We start from the raw sequence: 25,661 nt of genomic DNA on the forward strand, positions 1-25,661 counted from the left end.
CATAGCCAAAGTAACATTGCTTTGCTAAACATCAGTATCAAAATATCAATATAACCTACCAACATTACTTCCATTTTACATTCAAATATTCCCCCCACCCCCCACCGAATACAAAATAATTCTCAGAATGTCAGTAGTGAAGGCCACTTGTTTGTAGTTTTGGATAAATTAATAATGACATACAAAAATTAAAAACAAAATAAAAAAATATATAAATGCGCATTTTCCAGAATGCGGTGAGGTCAGAAATTGCCACAGAAATGCTACAACAAGAATAGTCCATATTTCAAAATAGTAACATTATGGGAAGCAAACTAGGAAACAAAAGCTTACCAGCTTTAAAAAAAAAAAAAGAAAAGAAATAAAATTAATTCACAGAATTGTTTTTTGTAGGGAGTAAACATTTTATCATATTGTCTTTTTGCTGAATGAAGGTTTTCCCTCCCATATGACTAGCACAGGTGGGACCTTGGCCCAGAAGTCCAAATGAAAGTTTTAAGTTAAGAAGATTAAGAATACAATTCTTCTGTATTAGCTTCTAAAATCGAGTCTGAAGTACATGTAATGTTTTATAGGTTTAGACGTGGACACACAGGAGGTGGACAGCAGGCAAATTCTCTCAATATACTGCGAGCCACGTCAATATTATTTTGAGCAATTTCAAGAGCCCTTTTAACTTCGTCAAATGAAAATCCCTCTCCCATCAGCTTGGCTATTTTTGCATCTACATTTTCAGAGCCATCAGCGCTATATGGTCTCCTGTGGTGTATTTCAGGTGCTGTCCTGCGGGGTAGTGGCTTGGGGGGCCTTGCTGGTGCTTGAGGACAATCTATAAAAAGCAATTACAATAAACATGAAATTGTGTTAACAGTTGGAAATAGGTATCTGGTTTGTATGAGGCTTGTAAAGGCACATATCTGTACATACATATTTTGTATATATACATTAAAAGAATTACATAATATGAATTGTATAGAGGATAGGATGGCTGTAGTCTGAATAGTTCCACCAGCTACTACGTTCACCATGGAATAAATTGTGTGTTTTTGCAAAAGTAAATCATTCCCTTTTTTTGTGGTTGCACATTCATTACACACACACGTTCTTTATACATCATTTTAACTTACTCCACTGTTGTTGCACTTTATTAAGATACATGCTGCATACAAAGGGATCCTGGCAATATTTAGCCTGAGAGGCAAGTACTTCATACCAGAAAACTATTTTATAAATAAGGTACACCGTAGTAATAATACAAACAATGATAGGCACTGTCCAATAAACTATACAGATTTACAAATATTTTATGAAATTAATATTGTCTGATAAGTTAGCGAAGGCAGTCTCATGTAAATACGCCAGGCTCTATTTATTAGGAACAATGTAAGTAAAAACCCGCCATTTTCCCTTGCCACCTTAAATCTATCATGTTTCGTGAAAACTTGCCCATCATTTATGTAAAATTATTGAAAGTGTGCACTTGCGTCTAGTCCCCATTATGTAAATGACAACTATACTTGTGGCCATCACTAGTGCATACGGAATACACAGTAAAACCAAATATATTAGGGCATTTCTGTCAAAATCATGGAATATTAAATAGCTAGCTAATATTGAATTGATGCATACAATTACCTGAACATGATGGGAGATGATCATATTCTTGGGAAAGCCTGTTTAGCTTGACCTCATTTGTTACTCTCCGAACTGAACGTAAAGAAGCATCTACACAATGATCTGAAAAAAAAAAACCCCAAGAATGAACCAGTTCCATTAAGTCTGTTAAAATGTAAAATAAAGTGGGATTTTATTATCATCAACTAGTATGCACAGCAAGACCATCTTTACTAGACTTGTGCATTCGTATTCAGGTGAACATGAAAACGAACACGAAGGGTGCGTTTTCCTTGTTCAACCCGAATACCGAAGAAACGAACATGGCAGCGGCAAAACGTACACGGAGAATCTTTGTGTTCGTCTTCGTTAATCTACTAATCTCCCTGGTCCCTTTCCCATCTAGCCTACCTTATCTGCGCAGCATCGCAGGGGTTAATGGGAGTGGAAATCCGTAGGTCCGTGCGAGTGACTCAGATGGTTGCCTGCAGGGGCCTCCTCTGGCATCAACCAATTGGTCTATTGGTATACAGCTCACCGCGGTGACCAGTAGAGTCGCTCGTACGGACCCGGCCGAGTTTTGGCACCAGGATTTTAAAAGTCTGTACGAGCAACTATATTGGTAGCCAGCAGGGGGCTCGTCTGCCATCAACCAATGAAGTGCAAGTGCATTTCATTAGTTCATGGCAGAGGAGCTCCCTGCCTGCGACCAATAGAGTCGCTCGTACGGACCTTTAACTCTTGGAGTAGGCCCAGGCCGATTTTCAGCACCATGATTTTAAGTCTCTACTAGTGACAGCAAGGGGCTCGTCTGCCATGAACCAATGAAGAGCAGGTGCATGGCAACCAATAGAGTTGCTCGTATGAACCTTTAAAATCCTTCTGTCAAAGCTGCTGCGTACTGCGTTAACCCTGTATTAACCCCTTCTAAAAAAAATGGCAAAAAAGAAGAAAAAAACCCAAACACGAATTCACACAAATAATCGCCCCAAACGAACACAGGAACGGGCGAATATTCATGGAATCCGAAGATTTTTTCCCCCACAAAGACGAACACGATGAGTTGGCCGGTGCCCAAGTCTAATCGCTACCACTAAGCAATTGAAAAGCAACATTAAAAAAACAAAACAATAATAATAATAATAATAATAATAATAATACAGAGGACAAAATTCAGAAGAAGAACACATGCAAAGGCAAACACAGTAAATTCCTTTACTAAATGACATTGCCATACACTCTAAACGACAAAGATGCACTACAACCAAGGTGAAATTTTTTTTTATTTTTTTTTACCATAGGTGCATTTATTCTTTCAGCAATAGCCTTATACCACGTTAACTGTGGAGTCTACCCTGGACCGGATACCTTATAAAACTGACTACCCAACCAACAGAAGTAATCACATTACTCAAAATCTAAATAGCAAGCACACAAGGGTATTATCAATGGTATAATTACAGTTTCCAAATCCAATGTCATAACCAAGAAGCAATTAGTAAATACATATAACACCAAGAGAAGCTGAAATTTGTCTACATCTTGAAAAACAATATTGTTAAGAAATGTTTACCCATATTATAGGTCCACCTTTACAGAGATGCCAAACTATGAGATAAGAATAATACAGACTTAGAATATCAAGCAAGCTGTGATTTGAGCAGGCTAATAATTGCTCATAGAGATTGTGCCATTTAATCCCCGAACAAAATCCACAATGATTTTTTCCTGATATGAAACTCGCCTACCACATGCTGCTAATGATAAAAAGGGTTATGTACCTTGTACATTGTGTTTTGCAACTGTATGTTATGAAAGCCTAAGCAATTAAAAGGAAACTGTTCTCAGCTTGTACCTCACATTGCAACGAGAACAGGAGCCTAATAATCTAATAGTATTAATAAACCGTCCTCAAGCACAGTTAGCAGCTGTGACTTTAGATCAGCCTGAACAGCAGCCGCAGAATGAATCTGGAGCTATACTGAAACTACTGATCAGATATAGCTATAGGTAAAGCATCTAAAGCACTACCATAATAGGGGAGAGTGAACATTAACAAGCGTAAAGACATACTGGTACAGATAGAGAACAGAGCCCTTGAGAATTCAGAACCATGTAAGTGTACGAGATAGCAAATAATCCTGGGTTGAGAACACAGCAAGTTCACAAAGTGTCTGTAACCTAGAGAATGAAGAATACCAAAGTGTGTACAAAAGAACATTTTGTAACTTTTTAGAAAAAAATAGCTTGAGTTTATTTAAATAGGTTGGCTCAACCTCTTTATAATTTAGAGAAGAGAAGTACAGTAAGACAATAGTGACTGAACACAGAAAAGCCATTACCTACTTACTTACCAAAATAAAGTTCAGGGCATATTTACAGATAGACCATGTGTTACATTTGTTCAATGTTCAAAGATAAAAATATTGTATTTAAAATTGTAACATATTTACACTCATACATACAGATATAAAAATACATTTGTAATAAAATTAAAATGGACAATATGTATCTAGTGCATCCAGAAAAGACATGTTTTTATGTACATATATATATATACATATATACATACACACACACACACACACACACACATTTACCATAGTTTTTGGTTTTCTGCTATTTTAACCATTTACTACAGTGTTTAAGAGATCTACAAACAAATCAATATATATGCCCCAGTGGTGTCTTGGGAATTTCAGATGGAAAGCTTTTTAGCAAGCCCCCAGGTATATGGAAATGGGGAAGATTAATACAATTCTTAGCTTTTTTCTATGTAAAACATGATGGTATTTGACACGCTGGAAAGAAATCAATAGAAACATAAAATGGAAAGAAGTAGTAATAAATGTCTGTTTATCTTGTTTTGTGGTTCTTTCTTTTGTACTACAAATCTTACCCAAAGGAGGAGGACATAAATCCACACCCGAATTCGGTCTGCTACCTGACGCAATGGGTTTTGAATGCTCAGTGATGGAGGCACGTGCTGGGGGGGGTGGAGGCGGTGGGGGTTGCGAGGGAGGGGGGCTGTCAAAAGTCTCATCACCTGTATATGGACAGAATTCATGCATCTGTTTAGCTCAATTTCATCATTTACAGGGTAAAGGCTAACATTGTGCAATGATCCAAGCCACTGGCTAAGACTGTTATCCTAAAGACTTATCATACATGAAATCATAGGTGAAATGTCTTTACACTGAAATCCAAATAGCTTCCCTGCTTTTATGCAAGAATATTGTTGTGTCTAAGTTTAAGGGTATTCTGAGGCACATTGAAATTTGTATCAGTTTTATCGGCGTAGTATAAATTACTGGACAAACCATGAAACTAACTGGAAAAACCATTAGAAAACCATAAATTTACAAACATTGGTTGTATAAAGTAGCTTCAAACACTGGATTTTATGTTCTTTAATTATTGTTCAGATATTGTACAGAATAACTGGTCTGGATTTTTATTTCTGAAGACACTGCACACAATGCCCGACTTAACACTTTGCCATTGGCTTCCAAACATCATCACCAAAATTACTGCTCTGGAAGCATGGTCAATTGAGCAGTATGGCGATTAGAAGACACTTAAAGGGGGCAAAGAAGACAAGGAAGATAATGTGATGATTGAGGAAAACAAAGTGAGCAGTGAAATGAAGGATTATGAATCAACCACCCCTCAACATGTTCAGCTGATTCTAAGGTAGTTTTCCCCCCAATGTAGCTGCTGTCGCCAGAAGGTCAGAAAGGAGGAGGTTAACATTATGAACCTGCTAATTTCAGAAAAGATTGCCCCGAAGGGATATAGAATACACAGCTTACACTTTGGGACATAGGATATGATTTTCCATGAACATGTTAGCCAAGAACCTGGAGCTTGCTTATGGATTTATAATTATCCCTCAATCTCATTAAATAACTTTTGTGATACAACAATGTCATTAAGTTTAAACTAATGAGGAGAGCCTTGTGCTGCAGATACACAAAATGATAACTTTTTGCTTCCATTCTGTTATTTGGCTTAGGAAATTTTCAATTTATTTTTTAAAATATGATAGATGGTTCTGAAGCAGACGAAATCTGTCTTGGACATTAAAATGTCAATTTGCCAGAGCTCAGTGCAATAAGTGAACACTGGATATAAAAATCAATATTTTTTATATTTCATAGAAGTATGAGTATAGCTTGATGCATTTCCAGACACTTTATCTCTAATATCCTTCTTGGAGGAAAAAATACCGAATATTGTGCACGTATGAGAGTGAATTCCTAAGCATATTCCCAGAAACTTTAGAATATTTATATTTTTATATATATATATATATATATATATCTTTGTGCAAGTGAACTAAAAAAGACCGGGACAAATGTTTTGTTTAGCAATTGGTCTATTCATTTCCTTCCCTTTTCTGTTCAGACAAAATTTGTTGTCGGCGGAAAATGGTAGGGAGATGTTGTTAGAGAGTTTGAGAGTATTTGTTAGAGTGTGCGTGTGTGTAAAAGAGCTAGAGAGTATATAATGTGGGTATGTATACGCACTAAGTTTATACACACCTGTTAAAATGCCAGGTTCTTGTGATGTTAAAGAATGAGACAAAGATAAATCCTGTCAGAACTTTTTCCAGCTTTAATGTGACCTATACCGTGCACAATTCAATTGCAAAACAAACTGAAATCTTTGAGGGAGGAAAAAAACCTCACAATAACCTGGTTGCACAAGTGCGCACACCCTCTTATAACTGGGGCTGTGGCTGTGTTCAGAATTAACCAATCGCATTGTAAATAGAAGTCTTTACCCACCTGCCATCTTTTAAAGTGACTGATTAATCACAAATAAAGTTCAGCTGTTCTCGTAGGATTAGCTTAGTTGCATCTCAGAGTCAGGAGAAGGGTACAAAAGAATTTCCTAAGCATTAGATATACCACGGAACACAGCAAAGACAGTCATCATCAAGTGGAGAAAAATGGCACAACAGAGACATTACCAAGAACTGGACATTCCTCCAAAATTGATGAAAAGACAAGAAGAAAACTTGTCAGGGAGGCTTACAAGAGGCCTACTGCAACATTAAAGCAGCTGGAGGAATGTATGGCAAGTACTGGCTGTGTGCTACATGTGACAACAATCTCCCATATGGGGTAGGGTGGAAAGACAGAGGCCTTTTCTTACAAAGAAAAACATCCAAGCCCGGCGGGAAAATGTGTTATGGTCTGATGAAACCAAGGTTGAACTTTTTGGCCATAATTCCAAAAGGTATGTTTGGAGCAAAAACAACACTGCACATCACCCAAAGAACACCATACCCACAGTGAAGCATGGTGGTGGCAGCATCATGCTTTGGGGCTGTTTTTCTTCAGCTGGAACCAGGGCCTTAGTCAGGGTGGAGGGAATTGTGAACAGTTCCAAATACCAAACAATTTTGGCACAAAACCTTCAAGCGTCTGTTAGGAAGCCGAAGAGGAAGTTCACCTTTCAGCACGACAACGAACCTAAGCACACATCCAAATCCACAAAAGCATGGCTTCACCAGAAGAAGATTAACGTTTTGGAATGGCCCAGCCAGAGCCCACACCTGAATCCAACTGAACATCTGTGGGGTGATCTGAAGAGGGCTACGCACAGGAGATGTCCTCGTAATCGGACAGATTTGGAGCGCTTTTGCAAAAGAAGTGGGCATATATTGACAGACTGCTACCCAAACTGACTGATTGCTGTAATAAAATCAAAAGGTGCTTCAACAAAGTATTAGTTTAAGGGTGCGCATACTTATACAACCAAGTTATTGTGAGGGTTTTTTTCCCCCTCAAAGAGTTCAGTTTGTTTTGCAATTTTGTTATACCGTGAATTGTGCACAGTATAGGTCACATTAACCCCTTAAGGACCGGGCTCATTTTTCGTTTTGTACCCTGTGGGACCGAGGCTGTTTTGACACTTTTGTGGTGCTTGTGTTCAGCTGTAATTTTCTCCTCACCCATTTAGTGTACCCACATAAGTTATATATTGTTTTTTTCAGGACAAGATGGGCTTTCTTCAGATACCATTTTGATCGTATCATCTTATTTACTATAAAAAAAATAAAAAAAAACATGGTGAAAAATTGAAAAAAAAACACATTTTATGACTTTTATTTGAAAAATCTTTTACTCACCTAAAAAAGCAAGTAAAAAAACTAGCTAAATAGATTCTACTACTTGTCCTGAGTTTAGAAATACCCAATGTTTTTATGTTTTTTTGCTGTTTTTTGTAAGTTATAGGGCAATAAGTACAAGCAGCGTTTTATGATTTCCAAATCTTTTTTAACAAATCTGGTCAGTCTGCCTCCATCTCCTCTTTGGAACATCTTTGAAGCCGGTTAACTCAATTTAACCCATTCAAACCATATATTTTTGAAAACTAGACACCCCAGGGTATTCCAAATGCTGTTATTTTAACCCTTTCCATGCACCAATTATACAACTACACTTTGTCAAACTTTGTAATAGTAATTTTTTTTATTTTTTTTTCCACACAAATTGTACTTTAGTTATAGATATACAGGTGCTGGTATATGTCACTGTCAAACAACACCCCAATGTGTGTTCAGCAACATCTCCTGAGTACAGCGATACCCCACATGCATGGGTTTGTCAGATTGTTTGGCTGGTAAAAGGCTACTTTTGGGGCATGCGTAATTCAGGTGGTCATTTGGTCATTGTGCCTCCCTCTCCTCTTTGGAATATCTTTGAAGCCGGTTAACTCAATTTAACCCATTCAAACCATATATTTTTGAAAACTAGACACCCCAGGGTATTCCAAATGCTGTTATTTTAACCCTTTCCATGCACCAATTATAGAACTACACTTTGTCAAACTTTGTAATAGTAATTTTTTTTTTTTTTTTCACACAAATTGTACTTTAGTTATAGATATACAGGTGCTGGTATATGCCACTGTCAAACAACACCCCAATGTGTGTTCAGGAACATCTCCTGAGTGCAGTGATACCCGACATGCATGGGTTTGTCGGGTTGTTTCAGATTTAAAATGCCACATTTGGGAAGTGCGCTTTTTTTCTCCATTTTGGTCAGTCTGTACCTATGCCCTATCTTTGAGCTAGGCCACTCCAATTTACCCCATCAGCCATTTTTTTTATATATTAGACACCCCTTGGGTATTTGAAGTGCTTTTTTTTTAACTCTTTGTTGAGATTTTTGAGAAATTTTAGCACTTGCTCAAAATAATAAACTTTATTTTTTAATTTTATTTTATTTTTTTAATACTTTTTTTATATTTTTTTTTACACATTTTTCTGGTACTGGATGGTTCATCTAGTGACATCACTGCATAATAATTTTTAAATGTTAGCACATTTTTTTTTAATTTTTTTTTCCATTTTTTATTTATTTTTATTTTTTTTGAATATTTTACTAATCACATAGTGATTAGAAAGCTGGGCTCCATTGACTTGCATGGTTGAATGCAGTACCTGTATTCAACCAGCAAGTGGAGCCAGTTCTCTAGAGGGTCTGGAGACCCTCTAGCGAACTTTTTCGTCTTTATTGTTTTATTTCCCGGGCCGCCGCCATCTTGCTTGATGGCGAAGATCATCGGCAGCGGCGGCTGTGACCGCTCTCCGGAGCGGTCACAGCCAACCCAGAGGTAAGTGTTTGGTGTCGCTGGATGCCTCCTGATCGAGGCATTCCAGCGACACCATTTAAGTTTAGGAGGCGATCGTTGATCGCCTCCTAAACGCTTTTAATACGGGTGTCCGCCGCCATACAATGTATGGCGGCTGTTGACGCCTCCGGGAGGGGCCAGACATGGCCCCCGATGCCGATCTCGGCCTTGCTGAATGCCTCGACATCGAGGCATTACAGTAACGCCGTTTAAGCGAAGAAAGTGATCGTTGATCACTTTCTAAGCTTATTTTACTTTTTGACGGTTCAGGACCGTCAAAGGTCATTTAGTGACCTTCATGTCATGACGGTCCTGAACCGGCAAAGGTCGCGAAGGGGTTAAAGGTCGAAAAAGTTCTGACATGATTTATCTTTGTCTCATTTTTTAACATCACAAGAATCTGGCATTTTAACAGGGGTGTGTAGACTTTTTATATCCACTGTACAATATATCATACACAGAGATAGAAATGACAAATTATAAAATGTTATACACTCAGTAGATAAACTGTATGATCCATATGGCATATACACTACAGTTGTACCAGGCTGCCCCATTAAATGTTGTGGTCTATGCCGGTTTATATGTAAGAAGCCCCAACTGGTGTGAGTGCCTAAAAGTGAATTACCAGGAATGACTGTAAAATAATAAAATGAGTCAGTCTCACTAATATTCAAATTTAAAAATTACCTTAATTGTATTTTTTTCAAAAGGAGTATAAACTGTAACCTATTAAAATTACATGAAGCTTCGCAAAATATAAAAAAAAGTCAAATATAAATCAAATCTGTACTTCACCAACGGGCTACATCCCTCGGAACCATCAGATACAAATATCTGTGGTTCGAAAAAAGGGGGAAGCAGAATCTCACACATAAAAGGCTGCCTAAAGCAAATGTTCAGAGTCCTGTAAGCCAATATAGAGTCTGACACCCATTTGGCAAAAGCAACTGCCTGCTTCGCACACACAAATAAATGTACCGTATACATTATATGCACACATTTATTATATATGAAAGCACAAACTGGCAGTATATTCCAAAACTGGAATTATAGAACATTATTGAAATAGGACAAGCAAGCTGAACCATTGTAGGTTTGTGTTCCTCATTAACCAGCATGCATTTATATAGCACTCGAGGTAGCTAGAGTTTATTTTTAAAAGATCAACACATCTTCGTTTTTGCAGACATATCAGGTTTTGACATCTGCATGGACTAAATCTGGTACAGTTTCTGGGAGCTTCAGAAGACAAGCAAGAAGTCCCTGAAGCTCAGCCACAGGGGGCTGATACCCATAAAGAGGAAGACAGGATAAATGGTAGTCAAAGTCATAAGCACCATGTGGGAGATGTTGTATGCATCCTTCACATGACTATGATGGACTATGGCAAATATTATTAAACTTAATCTTAATATATATTAGGATTATTATATTTAGGATTATCTACAGGAAGGTCTTCTCAGCGGGAGACAGAACATGCAAAATCAGACACATTTAACAACAACTTTTGCTTGCAGAATATGTATCTTTGCTAAACTAAATGCAGCATTAGAAACAACTTCAGATGAAAGACTATGTATATATTCTAACGTTTATTTGATTAGAATACTAGGCAATGCAATCAAAGGAGAGCTGCACATTTAATGTTGTGGACAATGCATAGACTGAACAGAACTGCAGGCAGTTCTATTACGGACAAGTAGTTTTAGTCCTATCAAGTAGGAATTATTTATTAAGGTATCTGAAAAAACTCAACCATTACCATGAAGCTTCTATTGAAAGTTACATTTTTGTTGCTGTTCCTACTGAGTGAACAAGTAACACTAATTCTGAGATGCAAAGAAGTAGCTCTTAATATACCATTTATCCACATACAGTATTTCACAAAAGTGAGTACACAGTACACCCCTCACATTTTTGTAAATATTTTATTATATCTTTTCATGTGACAACACTGAAGAAATCACACTGCTACAATCTAAAGTAGTGAGTGTACAGATCCTCAGAGTTCTTTGCCATGAGGTGCCATGTTGAACTTCCAGTGACCAGTATGAGAGCGATAACACCAAATTTAACACGTGCTCCCCATTCACACCTGAGACCTTGTAACACTAACGAGTCACATGACACCGGGGAGGGTAAATGGGCCCAATTTGGACATTTCCACTTAGGGGTGTACTCACTTTAATTGCCAAGGTTTAGACATTAATGCCTGTGTTGAGTTATTTTGAGGGGACAGCAAATTTACACTGTTATACAGGCTGTACCCTCGCTACTTTACATTGAAGCAGAGTGTCATTTCTTCAGTGTTGTCACATGAAAAGATATAATAAAATGCTTGCAAAAGTGTGAGGGGTGTACTCACTTTTGTGAGATACTGTATATTTCTTTTGTGAGGGCAAATTTTCAAAGAAATGGTAATCAATAATAAACTACTGATATAATCAATTATATAGATACTAAGTTGCTAAAGAATTTCTCATGTACTGAGTGAACCTGAACAACCAATGTTAAAGTAGGAACGAAAGCAAGTACTCTGCACCATGTGTTGACTCATTACCAGTTGAATTAGACCTACTAGAAATAACAATAAAGGCTGTGCTTCATGTTTGTGCCATCTATAAGAGTTAAACTAAAAATGATAAATGTCTATATCTGCACCTGGATGGGGAACCAGAAGATCATAATCGGAGGGTGTCCTGATGAGAGAAGAACCATGTGGTTGGTTTTCTCTAGATGAAGGCCGTGCTGGAGGTAAAGGAACTGGTACAGAACTTGTGGCCAGGACATCACCTAAGTATTACAACAAAACAAGTTGGATGCATGTAACCACTGCTGATTAGGATAGGAGGTTATGCATCCGATACCGTAAGTGAAAATTGAGAAGATAAAGTTCATACCATGGTCTGGAGGTTTAAAATGTTTCATTTCAGATGTGCCATTGTGTGTCCCATTGGTTAAACACTGTCCATTCTCGCACAATCTAGGGCACAGAGAAAGAAACCATGATAAATACATTTTGTCATAGGTTAAAGGTCATGTCATTTTACATGACAAAATAGATAATGATCTATTTATAATCATCTCAGCCCTTCTAGAGTGGCAAAACTAGTATATCAATATTATGTAGCAATGTTATCTCCCATCACACTCTTCTCCCAGCCTTAGAAATGTTTAATGAACACTGTCACCAAAGATGGAAAATTGTATATTTCAACCCACAAGGAAGAGCCAAGTAAGTGTTTCATACTCATAAGTATGTCATAAGTAGGCAAATATCCAAGAACATCAGTATGATGTACATAAATCATATTTTTTTTTACAATTCCCAAATCCTATAACGGTGCTATATTAGTTGTACAGCCATAGAAATAGTGGTGCTTAAAAAGTAGAGGCATCGGTAAAGTTCAAAAACGGGAAAGTTTGGCATTTAGATTAAATGTCAATAAGTGTTAAATTGTGGTGTAAAATGACCATTTTCTTTAAACAATGAGCAAGATGACATTCCAAATATATGAGAAGATTCAGGTAACAGCTTACCTAGAAAAAGGTTTGACACTGTGACAGTGCAGCGGTAGTGGGCGTGAAGATACAGGGTGAGAGGAAGGAATTTTATATTCACCTTCATCGTCCTCTAAGGAATTTCTCACTTTATCGGACAGCGAAAGTAACAAAGGACACCTGCAAGCACACAGTTTCATTTTTAAAAAGTTATTAAAAAAGTGTTCCTAGAATCCAAAGAACATACTTTACAATCAATAAATAACACATAAAAACTAAAACAGTTCTTTTGATTGAAACTTACAAAGAATCCAACCCAAAATGAAAGTATAGGTGTTCTACTATATTAGTAAATGTTGATGGATACAGTGTATACTAACCCTGGCTGGTTAAAAATGGCAAATGTACCAAACAGGTTGTCTGCTCCTATGATCAGGGACAGTGTTTCATCAACTGCTGTATTGTAGTTAGCTACATGTAGGTTGTCCTAGGGGCCCATCATCATTGAAGACCTTGATATCTATACAACTCTATTCCGTTTCCTAGTACTTCATATTCTGAAAAGAATCAGATATGCCCTAATTCTCTACACGGACCTCCCCAGGTTACTTTTCTAGCTGGGTCCTCTGGGATCTGAACTGCTTGCGTAGCTGCACAGCTCTATGCTCCAGTAAATATGTAGAATAAGAGGAATAATTTTAAGAATTTTGCAGTTTGTGCACCTTCCATCTAACCCATATCTTGGTATTCTTCAATACCTAGTTGGAAATCATCATGTAAAAAAGATACTTCAACATCCTCTTATATATTTCTTCCATTACACAAAAATATAGAATCCAAGTTCTAAGTATCAAGCAGTTTGAAGAGGTATAAAAAAATGACATATTTAGTTCTCAAACCCTTTTTCCTTAAATAAAACACACTATTCTCTAGGCTGGTGTTTCGGAAAAGGACATAATACTATGGTTTCATCTTGCTTGGTAGGATTTAACAATATAACATCAGGCCATGTCCTTTTTTTAATAAAAAAGTTTTGAAAAAGAAGAAAAAATAAACATTACCTAACAAAAACAAACAAAGAGAAATCAGGGAAAGCCAATCAATAATGGGCAAACAGTATCAGACAGGCAACGTTGTTAAGAGCAAGATTTAAAACAGACACACACGAAAGACAGAATATCCCTTCTGAATGATGAAATACCAGTAATACCTCTTACAAATACAGTGTATAGGCTCCAAAAGAAATTGGTTCACCAGCAAGGCTATTTTGAGACTAATGGAAGCAAAACTACTATAACTGGTCTTCCTTAACAGACACAAAGCGATAACATAACACATTAAAAAGGGATATATATTAAATGCGTGCAATTTTATATATGTGTATGTATATACTTGTATATAGCACGCACTAACTTGAATATATATATATATATATATATATATATATACACACACACACACACACACACACACACACACACACATATACACACACGTAAAAAGAAAATTTTTATGTAACCAGTATTACTTTTTTTCCTTGGGTTTTTAAATAAATGGTTGAAATATTTAAGCCAACAGACTGTGTTTGATAAAATCATTTTAGAATGGATTCTGGCATTTTCAATCGTAGCAACATTAGCAATTCCACTGGGCAAATAAAAAAAAAAAAAAAAAAAAAAAAACCAAAAATTAAAAACCCAGAACAATCCTATAAACAGGACTTGTACTGTAAGGATCGTGTTGCGGCTTTTCATTGAGACTGCCTGATATTGCACTGACACCCAAATTAAATGATATTGTTTGGAATTTTTTTATGTGAATACATATTACTGCTGAGCCCAACCAAACCTCATTGTGCCCATAAACCTAAGCCTGTTAAGTTTGTAGAGTGAAAAGATGACTATTGGGTGGTCTGCTATATATTTGTAAAGTACCAACTTAATTCTGCAGTACAACTAAATTTGAAAGTTGCAATTAAATGTTATATCCAACAAAGTTCATTGCATTTACAATGCTAACAAGTTAGACTTGTAGAACGTAGAATTAGATGGTTCTGTGCCTGGGGATTAAAGCAGTAAACTGCCCACTTTCAGTAATATAATCTAAATACATAAGGGACCGATTGCCTACAGATTCTCTGTTGCTACCTGGAAACAAGAAAATTGCAATGTTGTTTCACTTGGATTTAACTTCACGGATGGTTAAGATTTGATTAACACAACAGAAATTCATGGATTATTACAACACATTCATTTTTGTTATCCGTTTCTTTGATTATCGTCCACAATTTCGTCCAAAAAATATTCACCAAATTCATAAGTCATTCTAGCGTTCAAGCAAACATCCAAACATCTTAAAGCATTGTAAGGCAGGTATTATTTTTGAACTTATTTCATCAATGAATCATGAAAAATATACATATTATTTCAGTTGGAAAGGACTTTATCACTATTTGTGGTGGCTCTGGTAGCACCTAGACTTCCCATACACAAGTAGTGAGTTTAGCTGGGATTAATATACATGAGTGAAAAAAGTCTGGGGCTACATGCAAAGGTCAGGTCAGAAGACACAAGCACTGTCTCAAGAAATATCTGTCATCTGAACAATTTTTACATGAAAACATTTTGTTAATGAATAAAGTTCTAAATCCTTTTCTTCTTAAGAACCATATAGAAACATCCTGTTACTATAGGGAGATAAACTATGTTAATCATGGATATCCATGGGTTGGAAATGTAATCCTGCAACTTTGTTCACTACACCGGAACAATGCTTCTAACGCCAACCACTCAAAAGCAAACCTAAAGAATGACATCAGGCAAGTACATAAATTCTAATATACTAAAATTAATATGTATGCCTAGGGCTCCTGTAAGCAGTTACACTATTTCTAACTAGACATGCTCCGATTTTAATGAGCACAAGAAATTAGATTTATGGTAAAATCGTCTTGTTCCATAATAGCTTTGCATGCCAAATGGGCTGCTTTAAATTTCAACTAATATTAGTTCAGTCACCAGTTAATGAGTTTATATGGTGCTACCCCAATGTCCAGATGTGTGTTTCCACAGAAAACAAAGTGTGATGACCAGAAACACTAAACATGGTTTCTATTTCAGTAAAGATCCATGCTCTGCACTCTTTAATAATCCGGATAGTCTTGGATACTGCTCTAAAACACCACTATCATCTCCATGTTCTAATCATAAATAAAAGACAACTCAAATTATAGTAACATATTTCTCCTTTTTCTTGCTGGATGTTGAGAGTCACACTAAAATACTATAAAATAGTTCCTACAATATACATATTTGTGCATGAATATGCATTTTATTCCACTTACAAATAAGTCTGAAATATGATAAAAACTTTGCAGATACATGGTATTAAACATGGACAATCTTTGAGGCTCTTTAGGCAATGTTTAATAGAGAGTCATACGAAGCCCCTTAACTGTCATCAGAATCATTCAATTTGATCAATTTATTATTATTTTATATAGTGGCAAATATATTCCACAGCACAATACAATGGATAATTAATTTGATCAATCAAAACAGGATTATTAATGCATAAAGCAATGTGTGTGTATTATATTTGCCACTGTAATTTTACAAAAATGCATAACCAATACCTTAAGTTTCAGCAGGCAAGTTACTCTGTGTTATAAGAGGAACAAAACGTGTTTACATTCTAAAGTTTTATGAAAAATTCTGCAGTATTTTTTTTTTTTTTTAATTACTTAAACATACGCATATTAGAATATACGAAAATAAAAAAAATAAAAACATGCCATAAGGGTTTTTCATATTAAAAATGTATACAGGTTGGCATATTTACTTTTAGTTCTGCATTACCGCCTTAGGATTCCTTAAACTGGTGTCAGACAGCTGCATAGCATAACTACAAAAATAATAAAAAGATTGTGTTCAGGGCTGTAATTATATTAAAAGAAAAAAGTAAGAAGAAACTGGCACAGTTTTTGTTTGCTTGAGTTTGCTCAAAGCTATTGTGCCAAATAGACTTAATGTTGTACTTAAAGTACAATTGACATTGCGAATGGTAAATTCCTATATTTCCACAAGAGGGCATGCCTTCCCATAATGCTTGGGATTTTGCACATGAGGCTATTTTAATTAGGGAAATCTATTCATGCAAGGAAAACATTACTTTATAAAGAAAAATATTTCTAGAAAATTGGGCTAACAAAATAGAAAAACAAACACAATTAAGTATATTAACATTAAAGTTGAATATGAATCTGGTTGAAAATTCTATCTTATCCTAATACATTTGTTTATTCTGTTATGTGCTGGTTATTAACTTCAGTCTGTATTGCACTATAATATAAAATCAGTAACCACCGTTACGCCAATTTAATTCTACTCACAAAAGGTTAATTAGCTAAAAGCCCTCCATAAATATACCGAGGTTACCTCACTTTTCCTGAATGTATTGAGAATAAAATAAGTGGACAGTATACAATGAGAACTTCAAAGAATATTTCTGAATGCATCCCATTTTTATCCGGCTAATACAAAATTACCCAACATCTATTTTTCATTATACAATAGGCCAGGGCTTGACAAATTTGTTATAAATCTAGGAGCCAGCTAAAAAAGTTAGGAGCCAGGACTTTTTTTTGCCCCTGCACCCACACTTTGTCCCAGCACTTTGCCCTGCACCCACACTTTGCCCAGCACTCAGTCTCACACTTTGCCCTGCACCCACACTTTGCCCCAGCACTTTGCCCTGCACCCACACTTTGCCCCAGCACTTTGCCCTGCACCCACACTTTGCCCAGCACTCAGTCTCACACTTTGCCCCAGCACTCGCACTTTGCACCCAGCACTCACACTTTGCACCCAGCACTCAATCTCGAGTTATTGATTGTTAACACCAATCACAGTCCTGCCCAGACATACCCAGGTTCCAGCATGTACTGGCTGACTTGGCATGATAGGAGTACATGCTGAAACTTGGCTTGCTGCCCCCCCCCTTGTGTATTGATGCTACACATCACTTAGAGCCCCATGTGCCATGCCCCTCCCCCCACTTACAAAACCATGCTATCACACACACACTCATTCATACACCCTCCTTCACCCCCTTACCTGCACTGCAGATCTCTCACACGCAGACTTCCATAGGGGCCCTGCTGCTTCTATCTCTGTCTCTCTGCACAAACTTCTCTTGTCCCGCCCACTGGGAGGAGGAACAGAGCAGTCATGTGACTCCTCTGGTTTCCTGCTTCCTGCGGCCACTCCAGCAGTGTGGCCCCCGCGGGATTATTTTCGGCCGTTTTTTTTTTTAATTTCGGCCGAATATGTGTTTCGGCCACCGGTTTGGCTCACAAACACCTAGGGATTTGTCGAGCCCTGCAATAGGCTACACATTGCACATGTATTAGTTCCCTGAGTCATTCTCTCTCATTTTATTCCAACACATTCATAAATAATCCAAGTGAGAGTATATGGATTTCTGTAATTATTTACTTTTATAATTTTAAAGGAAACCATATCTAATTAACGTGTTTTTGTTCCTTTAGTCTAAAAATCCAGCAGGTAAATAAAGAGCTTATCTGTTAAGACAACCATACAGTAACAATACAGCCCTTTTATCTCATCTTCTGTCTTGACTGTCTCTATTGCCCACTTACTTCAGGTTTTGACTATAGGACACAACTTTAAATTACCCAAATCTGCAGGAACTGCCACATGATGTAGTTTTAAACCCTCGCTGGACTTCTACTTTTCTATTCTGCCTCATGACCCTACCATAAGGTCCTCATCCTACCCCAAGAGCTTCAAACTTACCAGATTTTCCAATACCTAGTGCACACACACACACATGATGTAGCTGAAAAGAAGGCCAATTGTGTTCACCTCAAGCTAAACACAGTTTAGACAGCTCTATGCCACGGTCTCTCTTAAGCTTCTACACAGAAGCATAAAACATTTATATAAATTTGCGATTCGACGTTAAAGAACACAAGCTCGGCCAACACTCATTAAATTGATTCCTGGTGAATACGGATACATGATTAAAATTACTTCTTAACAATGGGGATTATGCATGAAAGGTGACACTCTTTCCTTCGTCTAACTTTTTCCTCTAGGCAGGTATGGTATGACTGATCCTGCACGTGAGTAAAAAAACAGCTACATTATTTTTATTCTCACAATAGGACTCTAGTCGACACAGCAGATAATACCAGAGCCGCAATGGAAGAGATTGCTAGTCCAATACTATGATCTGAAACATTCTTTTCTTAAGTAAGAATTCTTAACAAATGATTTTCAGCCCAGCAGGCTGAAAACTAGTCTGTTCCTACGCGGACACAGACGTCTAATTATGCCACAACTGTACTATTGTTATGACAGAACAATAAAATAATGACATCCAAAGTTACCATGCAATAAAAATAGCACAATACCAGTCATTCAATAGGTGCTAATTTATTACATTTTAAATCAGGGGTTCGACAAATTTGGTTTGGATCTAGAAGCCAGGCAAAAAAGCTTTACACATCTGCTTAACCCCTTAAGGACAATGCATTGTGAGCCCGTACATTTATGAGCTTTGTCATGAAGGGGTTAAAGAATGCAACAATTTGTTCATAGCAAAAATTCAAGAACGATGCAGTCAGGGTACAAGATACTTAAACAATGAATCCTGCATTCCACAAATACACAATATTTACTAAAGATTACTTTACAGTAATCTTATTTTACATTCAAATCAACTGTAGTGAACTACAATACTGAAGTGAAGAGTACGCTGTGGCTCTTAAAAGAAAAAATACAAATGCAACAATAAAATGTAAGCAGGTTTTTAACTTGTTTATGAAGCAACATTTTGTTGTTATTATGAGTCTTATCTTTATATTGATTAATTATATTACAGGTTAACAGGCTGTTTATGGCTTATGATATTGGTACATCTTTGAACTAAAGTTCCAAAGAACCTTATTCAGGGGGGCGTAAAAGCACAAAGGAAAGGAACATTAGACACAAAGGTTGGGTTCAAGGTGATATATTTATATCATCCAGATTTACTAACAACACTACATAGAATCTTGCTAAATGTTTACATCAAACCTTTTGAATATAACCTTTGGAAAAACAATAGACAACTAAATTGTATTTGCAGCTTTTAAGGTAAAACAATGTGGGATTTAATTATGCTTAATACCTTCTTATTATTTCCTTGAAAAACTAACATACTCTGATTTTTCAACACCCAGATCTGTGCTCCATTTGCATGCATGTGAACTATAAAAAGTAATATTCTTGATATATTGCTAAAGAATACAGCATTTATTCTCTCTAGGCATAAATAACACTTCACGTGTACTTGGCACAGAATGTATCCTCTGCTGAAATATATCAGGAATAGGAGCCATGCTGGCTTATATAATAAGGAATGGAGAGAAAATATAAACTTCATAGAAAAGGAGCTAGAATAAAGTAATCACACATTTTATTAAAATCAGCACATAAAATCCCAAATGACTATGAAAACCAGATACAAACCGTATGGAATAGGTTTTCATAAACATAAATAAAGCAACCTGGCAGACTATATTGAAACAAGATTTGTGTGAATCAGTGAGTGGGAAGAGAATCAATATTTGGACATTGAAAGAAAGTGAAAAATAATTAACATTTACACTAAACTTTTTCTTAAAGTAACTAATTAGCCGTGTGAGGTTTTGTGAACCTAATCCTAATTAAAACTTGTTAGTGAAAGCTGAGTAGTTAGCTGTAAACTACTAGAATGTTGCTAACATGATATAGAGCATATTTGTTTTAGACAGACCAATAGCTTGTATTTGCCATCAACCTTTATGCAAGGTTTGTAAACTTGAACGTTATTAGCACAAAACTATATAAACTATAATCAGGAGATAAAGGAAACAAATACAAGTGACAATAAAACATGACTGCCTTTCTATAGAATTGAGTGTGCATCATTACATTAAATTTATGCTTGTATCCGTTGATAGGCAAACATACATTGGGCAGGTCTGGACTGGGGATGACTAAGTGGCCCTGTCACTTAAGTGATGTACGCGTGTGGCTGGTTGCTTGTTACATTTTTATATGCTTGCAGCATGCCACCGCACACTGCAGCACCTGATCTGCCACTAGAGCAGCAGCTTGGGTAACTATGTGTCTCTACTGGCCACTGGCTCACCAGACATTTTCTTGGTGTGCCAGATGGCCAGCGATATAAGTTCCTTATTTTCTCCTTTTACTGCTTGTGAACTCTACAAGCAAGTGTTGCATACTGTGTGCTAGATATATTTGATTGCGTCTGTGGGAAGGCCAAGTCTGTACGTACAAAAAACAAAAACAAAAACAATCAATATAAAGGACATATTAAACTATATCAAAGAGCCTTCCTTTCAAGGAACAATAAAAATTGTAATTATTAAGCAATGACTAAACTAGTAGTTATTTTTCTGCCAGCTTTACAAATTTTACCATAAACCCCACTGAGTCATGCATGCCACGCACTGGAAAAGCTCCCAGGCTGTCCTTAGCAGCTCACTACATAAGTCCATTAGAGGTTAGCTGTGCGCCACATAAAGATTTCTTCTCAAACATTAAAAATCTCTAATACAGCGTACTCCAGTAGAGCACACGGAAGTGCTGCTTCTTAGAACCATTGTATTCCTAACAAGGCTCATTAAAACTGAGTGTGTAGCCAAAAAAAAAACACCGCTGGGCTCCATCCAAATCCTGGCATGCATCCTGGGACACAGCTATTGGCCTGGCACAGACTTCGCTTCACTCCTATTCTATGTCACTTTAAAATTCCAGCTGGCAAGCCATTATTTGGAACTTCATCCTGTTACAAGCCCAGAGCTACAGCTGAACAGAAGCAGATTTGCAAAGTGTTGGGTGAATTGTTTTCCTCAATAATACAAATCACATTGGCAAACAAAAATGCAAAGAACATTCCTGGAGCTACACTAGATGTCACCTATTTTTTTTAAATGACGCAGATTTTCAGTTATTCAAGAAACAACAAGGACAGAAGAGAAGAATACTTACTTTTCAGTATGCTATAAAACACCTTTTGTTCTACTCATTAAAGCCTTAGAATTCAAACTTAAATAAAATATACAGAAACCAAAAGCTCCTGGTGATCATTAAGCAGATTAATAGCTTTATGCAGGCACAGACAACAGCAGCTATTTATTTTTAAGGATCCTTGTCGATATCACTCTTTTCAGGGAGGGGGGGAATAAATGTGGTCACAAAGCAGATTCCTAACATTTCTATACTACTTTCATTTCTGCTTCAAACAGGCTAAAGTCGTAAATGAAGAATTCTCACGCAGCAGCTAACCAAGCAAACAGAGTTCATTTTTCCAGACAGAACACAGTTTAATCAAAAACAGCGGTATTTAACAAAAGTCACGGTTAAAAATCATGGCAATTTGACGACTAATAACTCGTATTCTATGACAAACCCGTAACACACATTATGACCATTATGGCAAGCTGTTAATGGTCCAGACTCATTTTCCAGGAATGCAACAACTAGATTCTTATTTTCCTTTCTTTTAAGGAAAAGAATGTCGCATCATAGGACTCACACACATTTTGGCTTATTAGTAGTCCATGCGTCATGGTGTCTACATATCAGCTGTACCCACTCGCACTATTCAAGGATGCAGAAATGAATGATGCATTCATGATGCATTACTTGCTTAGAGTAGAAAACAGAAACACACAGGATGCTCAGAGGAAAGCTATATGTTAAGTCACATTAATCACAGATGACACAAACTTCAGATATGATGCTCACATATGTATGATATATATTATTATATATATAGCCAAATTTAGAAGTTAAGTTCCATATGACATTGTAAACTACTCATTCTCTGGATTTGCGAGGCTCTACAACACCAAAACCTTGGTGTTGTACAATTAAAGAAAATGGACACGAGGCCTGCTCTACCTTAGCTTCGTTTTTGGAAAGTAATTCATTGTCTTAGGAAATTGAAAATGTCGGCTAATTCTGAGCATACATAATTCCCCTTCCTTTCCCTGTACTTTCAGAGGGTTTAGAAATGAATGTTTGTCTAAACAGTGGTTGAAAAAATGACTCAATTATTTGGCATGTACGCCACCTGTGTGGGCTAAAGTTACCTCAGGGCTTGAGTGGGAATACACATACGTTTGTGTTGTGGTTCCTGCAAAAACACAATGCCCAATTTACTCGGAGCAAAGTCAACACAATCATAATTGATAAACCACATTTCCTTAAGTCAGCAGAATATGAGTGTAAAAATAATTTGCTTAATAGAATGACATCAATGTGGCAAATAATGGCTGGTCAATTATAAAAAGTATTAACTTTGTAGAGCTGAGGCAATAGTGAAGGTAATGCAAGAATTATAGTAAATCTTACTAGTAACGACCTGCCCCTCTGAACTGATCTGATATTAAACCTTCACGGATGATAACATTCCTTACTTCATACTAGGGTTGATAGTAATTGTTGGCAGAGGAGGTGAAAGTCGAGGAGGCACATCGTATTCTTCCATCAAAACATTTGATAAAACCTTTAAAAAAAAAAAGCATTAAGGAATGAGTAAAATAAGTAATGTAAATAATTGTATCCTTAGCAGAATACATTATGCAAGAATGGCCGAGGTATTTTTTCAAATGGTAATCACTTATGTTTAGTGCACAGGATATAAAAGCAGTAGAAAGCGAGGTGGTTAGTAAGGTATAGTCACTCTTGAATTTAAATGTATAATTTAACCATAACACTCCTGATAAGGTGATATTTATCTTTTTTTGCAGCCATTTTATATTACGCAATCACATAACTTCATAAGGCTTTTACTAGGCGAGTGCATAAAATGTAAAATAATTGCCAAAAAAGTCTTACCCTTACATTTTCTAATGGCAATTCGTGATTTTTATGATGTTTGTGCATAAATCGGGGATCAGAACTCAGACGACCATGCCTTCCGTTTAAAACCGAACTAGCAGTTTTCCCAAGCTTAGAAGAACTCTCAAGCGTTATGCGACATGTCGATAAATGATTGGCACCGGAAATGTCTCTTGGACACCAGGCTTCAAGAGGCATAGGCTGGTCTCTACATGGCACATTTTCCACATGATGCAAGTGTCTAAACGTTCTGCTGTCAGACTGGATTTGAGGTCTCTCCGGAGGTGGTGGTGGCTCTCTCGTAGGAGGTGGAGGAGCTGGAAGTGGTTTATCTTGTTTTCGAACCATACATGGAGAGGACTAGATAAATAATACCAAGAAGTATTATTACTATCAGACATATAAGGTTTTCGGTAAACAATATCTTCAACAACAGCTTATATTCCACATAAACATATATGCATGAAAATATATTCAAAGGGGAGCTCCCACTATACTTTTAAATCCTTTTACATCAGTTGCAAGGGATATGTATGTATCTTTTGTAACAAAAGTATCATACAAAGTAACTGTATAGTTTATTTCTATGTTTCATGCAAGTACACCCATTATACTTATATATACTAATTATTTGAAAAGCTACTTCTCCTGACCTAAAAGCGTCTTGATGCAAAGTGCAACGTAATCACGTAAATATTTATGACACAAAGCGAACCAGACATCCTTATCCAAGCCACATATTGTGTAACACTCCGTCTTTCGGTACCCCCTTTTCTTTTGCAGCCCAGGCTCTTCCTTAGTGTCCAAATTTCGGCTAGGAAAAGTGAGACACAACTGTACAAACAGCGTATATACTACATCCCAGTGGAAAAAGATGATCTAAGGAACACCTGTGCAAAACGTTATGCAAGTTTTCCTGCTCTTCTCCATCTCATAACAAAAACTGGCATACTGACATATGATTGAGCCACATACAGAAAAACAAATGTTTGGAGTTCCCCTTTACCCTTTATCCTGGATAAGCGGGCATAGTCATTCATTTGTATAATGAATTCCAAATAATTATGCCTGTAACACTAGTAAGCGAGTTAAGAAGGATTATATATGGAATAGTGTCTAACACTGAGAAGCAGTAGTAGCATCACTTAGCTATATTACTTACTACCCAGAATGGAGCTTAAATAAAATCTACAAGAATTACTGGACTGTATATAAAGACTATGTCATTATACTACTCAATGTTTTTTCTACATGAGAAATCAAGAAGCATAAGAATGTTTTTGATGGAGAACTACTGTAGCCACCACACCTTTTCTTAAAAGGAAATGCATTGAAGCTACTTAAGTTTAAGTCAATTTGTGTATTGGTTTTGGAGATATTTAGTTATAAATTCCCCATCATGGAACCCGAGATCGTGGTAGCTTGTGGTAGGGTGAGCGTCATCTGATCAAGTTTTCTCCTTCTACTTCATATACCCAGAGAAAGGCTGCATGAACCAGCAACTTAAGATGGCAAAGATAATTTCCAGCAATAGTCACCCAGATCCTAAGAAATTAAAGTTATAAGGAGAAGTCCAGCTAAAAACCAAATATTTTTATTTGACCATTAAAGGCAGTGTATTAATGTATTAAACTGCATTAATGTAGTTTAGTTAAAAACAACAAAAATAAATAGTTTTAAATGATAAACTACTTTAACCAAGGACCTGGGAGGCTACTATTTCTGGTGGATTTCAATGCTGAGACCACACTACCATGACTGTTTATGCTAATGAAGAAGTCTTGCTTATGGAATGAAATGCCTCCATAGACTTTCATGAGTCAGAATGTCAGTGTCTAGGTGATTAAGACGGGGACATTTTATGTAAGTATGCAAAGGAGTCAGTTATCTAGTAGGTTGGGCTAATACAACACAGCTAGAACACATACAAACAATTAGTATGTAACTGTGTGTAAACCTTAAAAAAAATTGCTTTTA

The 25,661-nt window shown here is 36.7% G+C and overlaps 1 protein-coding gene across 2 annotated transcripts in view; it reads right to left on the reverse strand.

The window, feature by feature from the left end:
- Positions 1-569: 569 nt before the first annotated feature.
- LOC149300877 (E3 ubiquitin-protein ligase CBL-B-B-like) overlaps positions 570-25,661 on the reverse strand; it is a 70,670-nt gene continuing 45,578 nt past the window's right edge. Inside the window, exons 11-18 of one of the 2 annotated variants that reach the window (XM_089484448.1) lie at positions 23,682-24,044; positions 23,261-23,349; positions 12,805-12,945; positions 12,165-12,247; positions 11,926-12,057; positions 4,514-4,660; positions 1,636-1,737; positions 570-829 (exon numbers count right to left, since the gene is read on the reverse strand). In XM_089484448.1, the coding sequence (XP_089340574.1) occupies positions 570-829; positions 1,636-1,737; positions 4,514-4,660; positions 11,926-12,057; positions 12,165-12,247; positions 12,805-12,945; positions 23,261-23,349; positions 23,682-24,044 (1,317 nt within the window). Of the gene's footprint in view, positions 830-1,635; positions 1,780-4,513; positions 4,661-11,925; positions 12,058-12,164; positions 12,248-12,804; positions 12,946-23,260; positions 23,350-23,681; positions 24,045-25,661 lie in introns of both variants that reach the window. The other variant, XM_089484446.1, reaches the window with a different exon arrangement.

Source organism: Sceloporus occidentalis, unplaced genomic scaffold, assembly GCF_023333645.1.
Source record: "Sceloporus occidentalis isolate IW3139 unplaced genomic scaffold, rSceOcc1.0.p SCAF_22, whole genome shotgun sequence".
Lineage (NCBI taxonomy): Eukaryota > Metazoa > Chordata > Lepidosauria > Squamata > Phrynosomatidae > Sceloporus > Sceloporus occidentalis.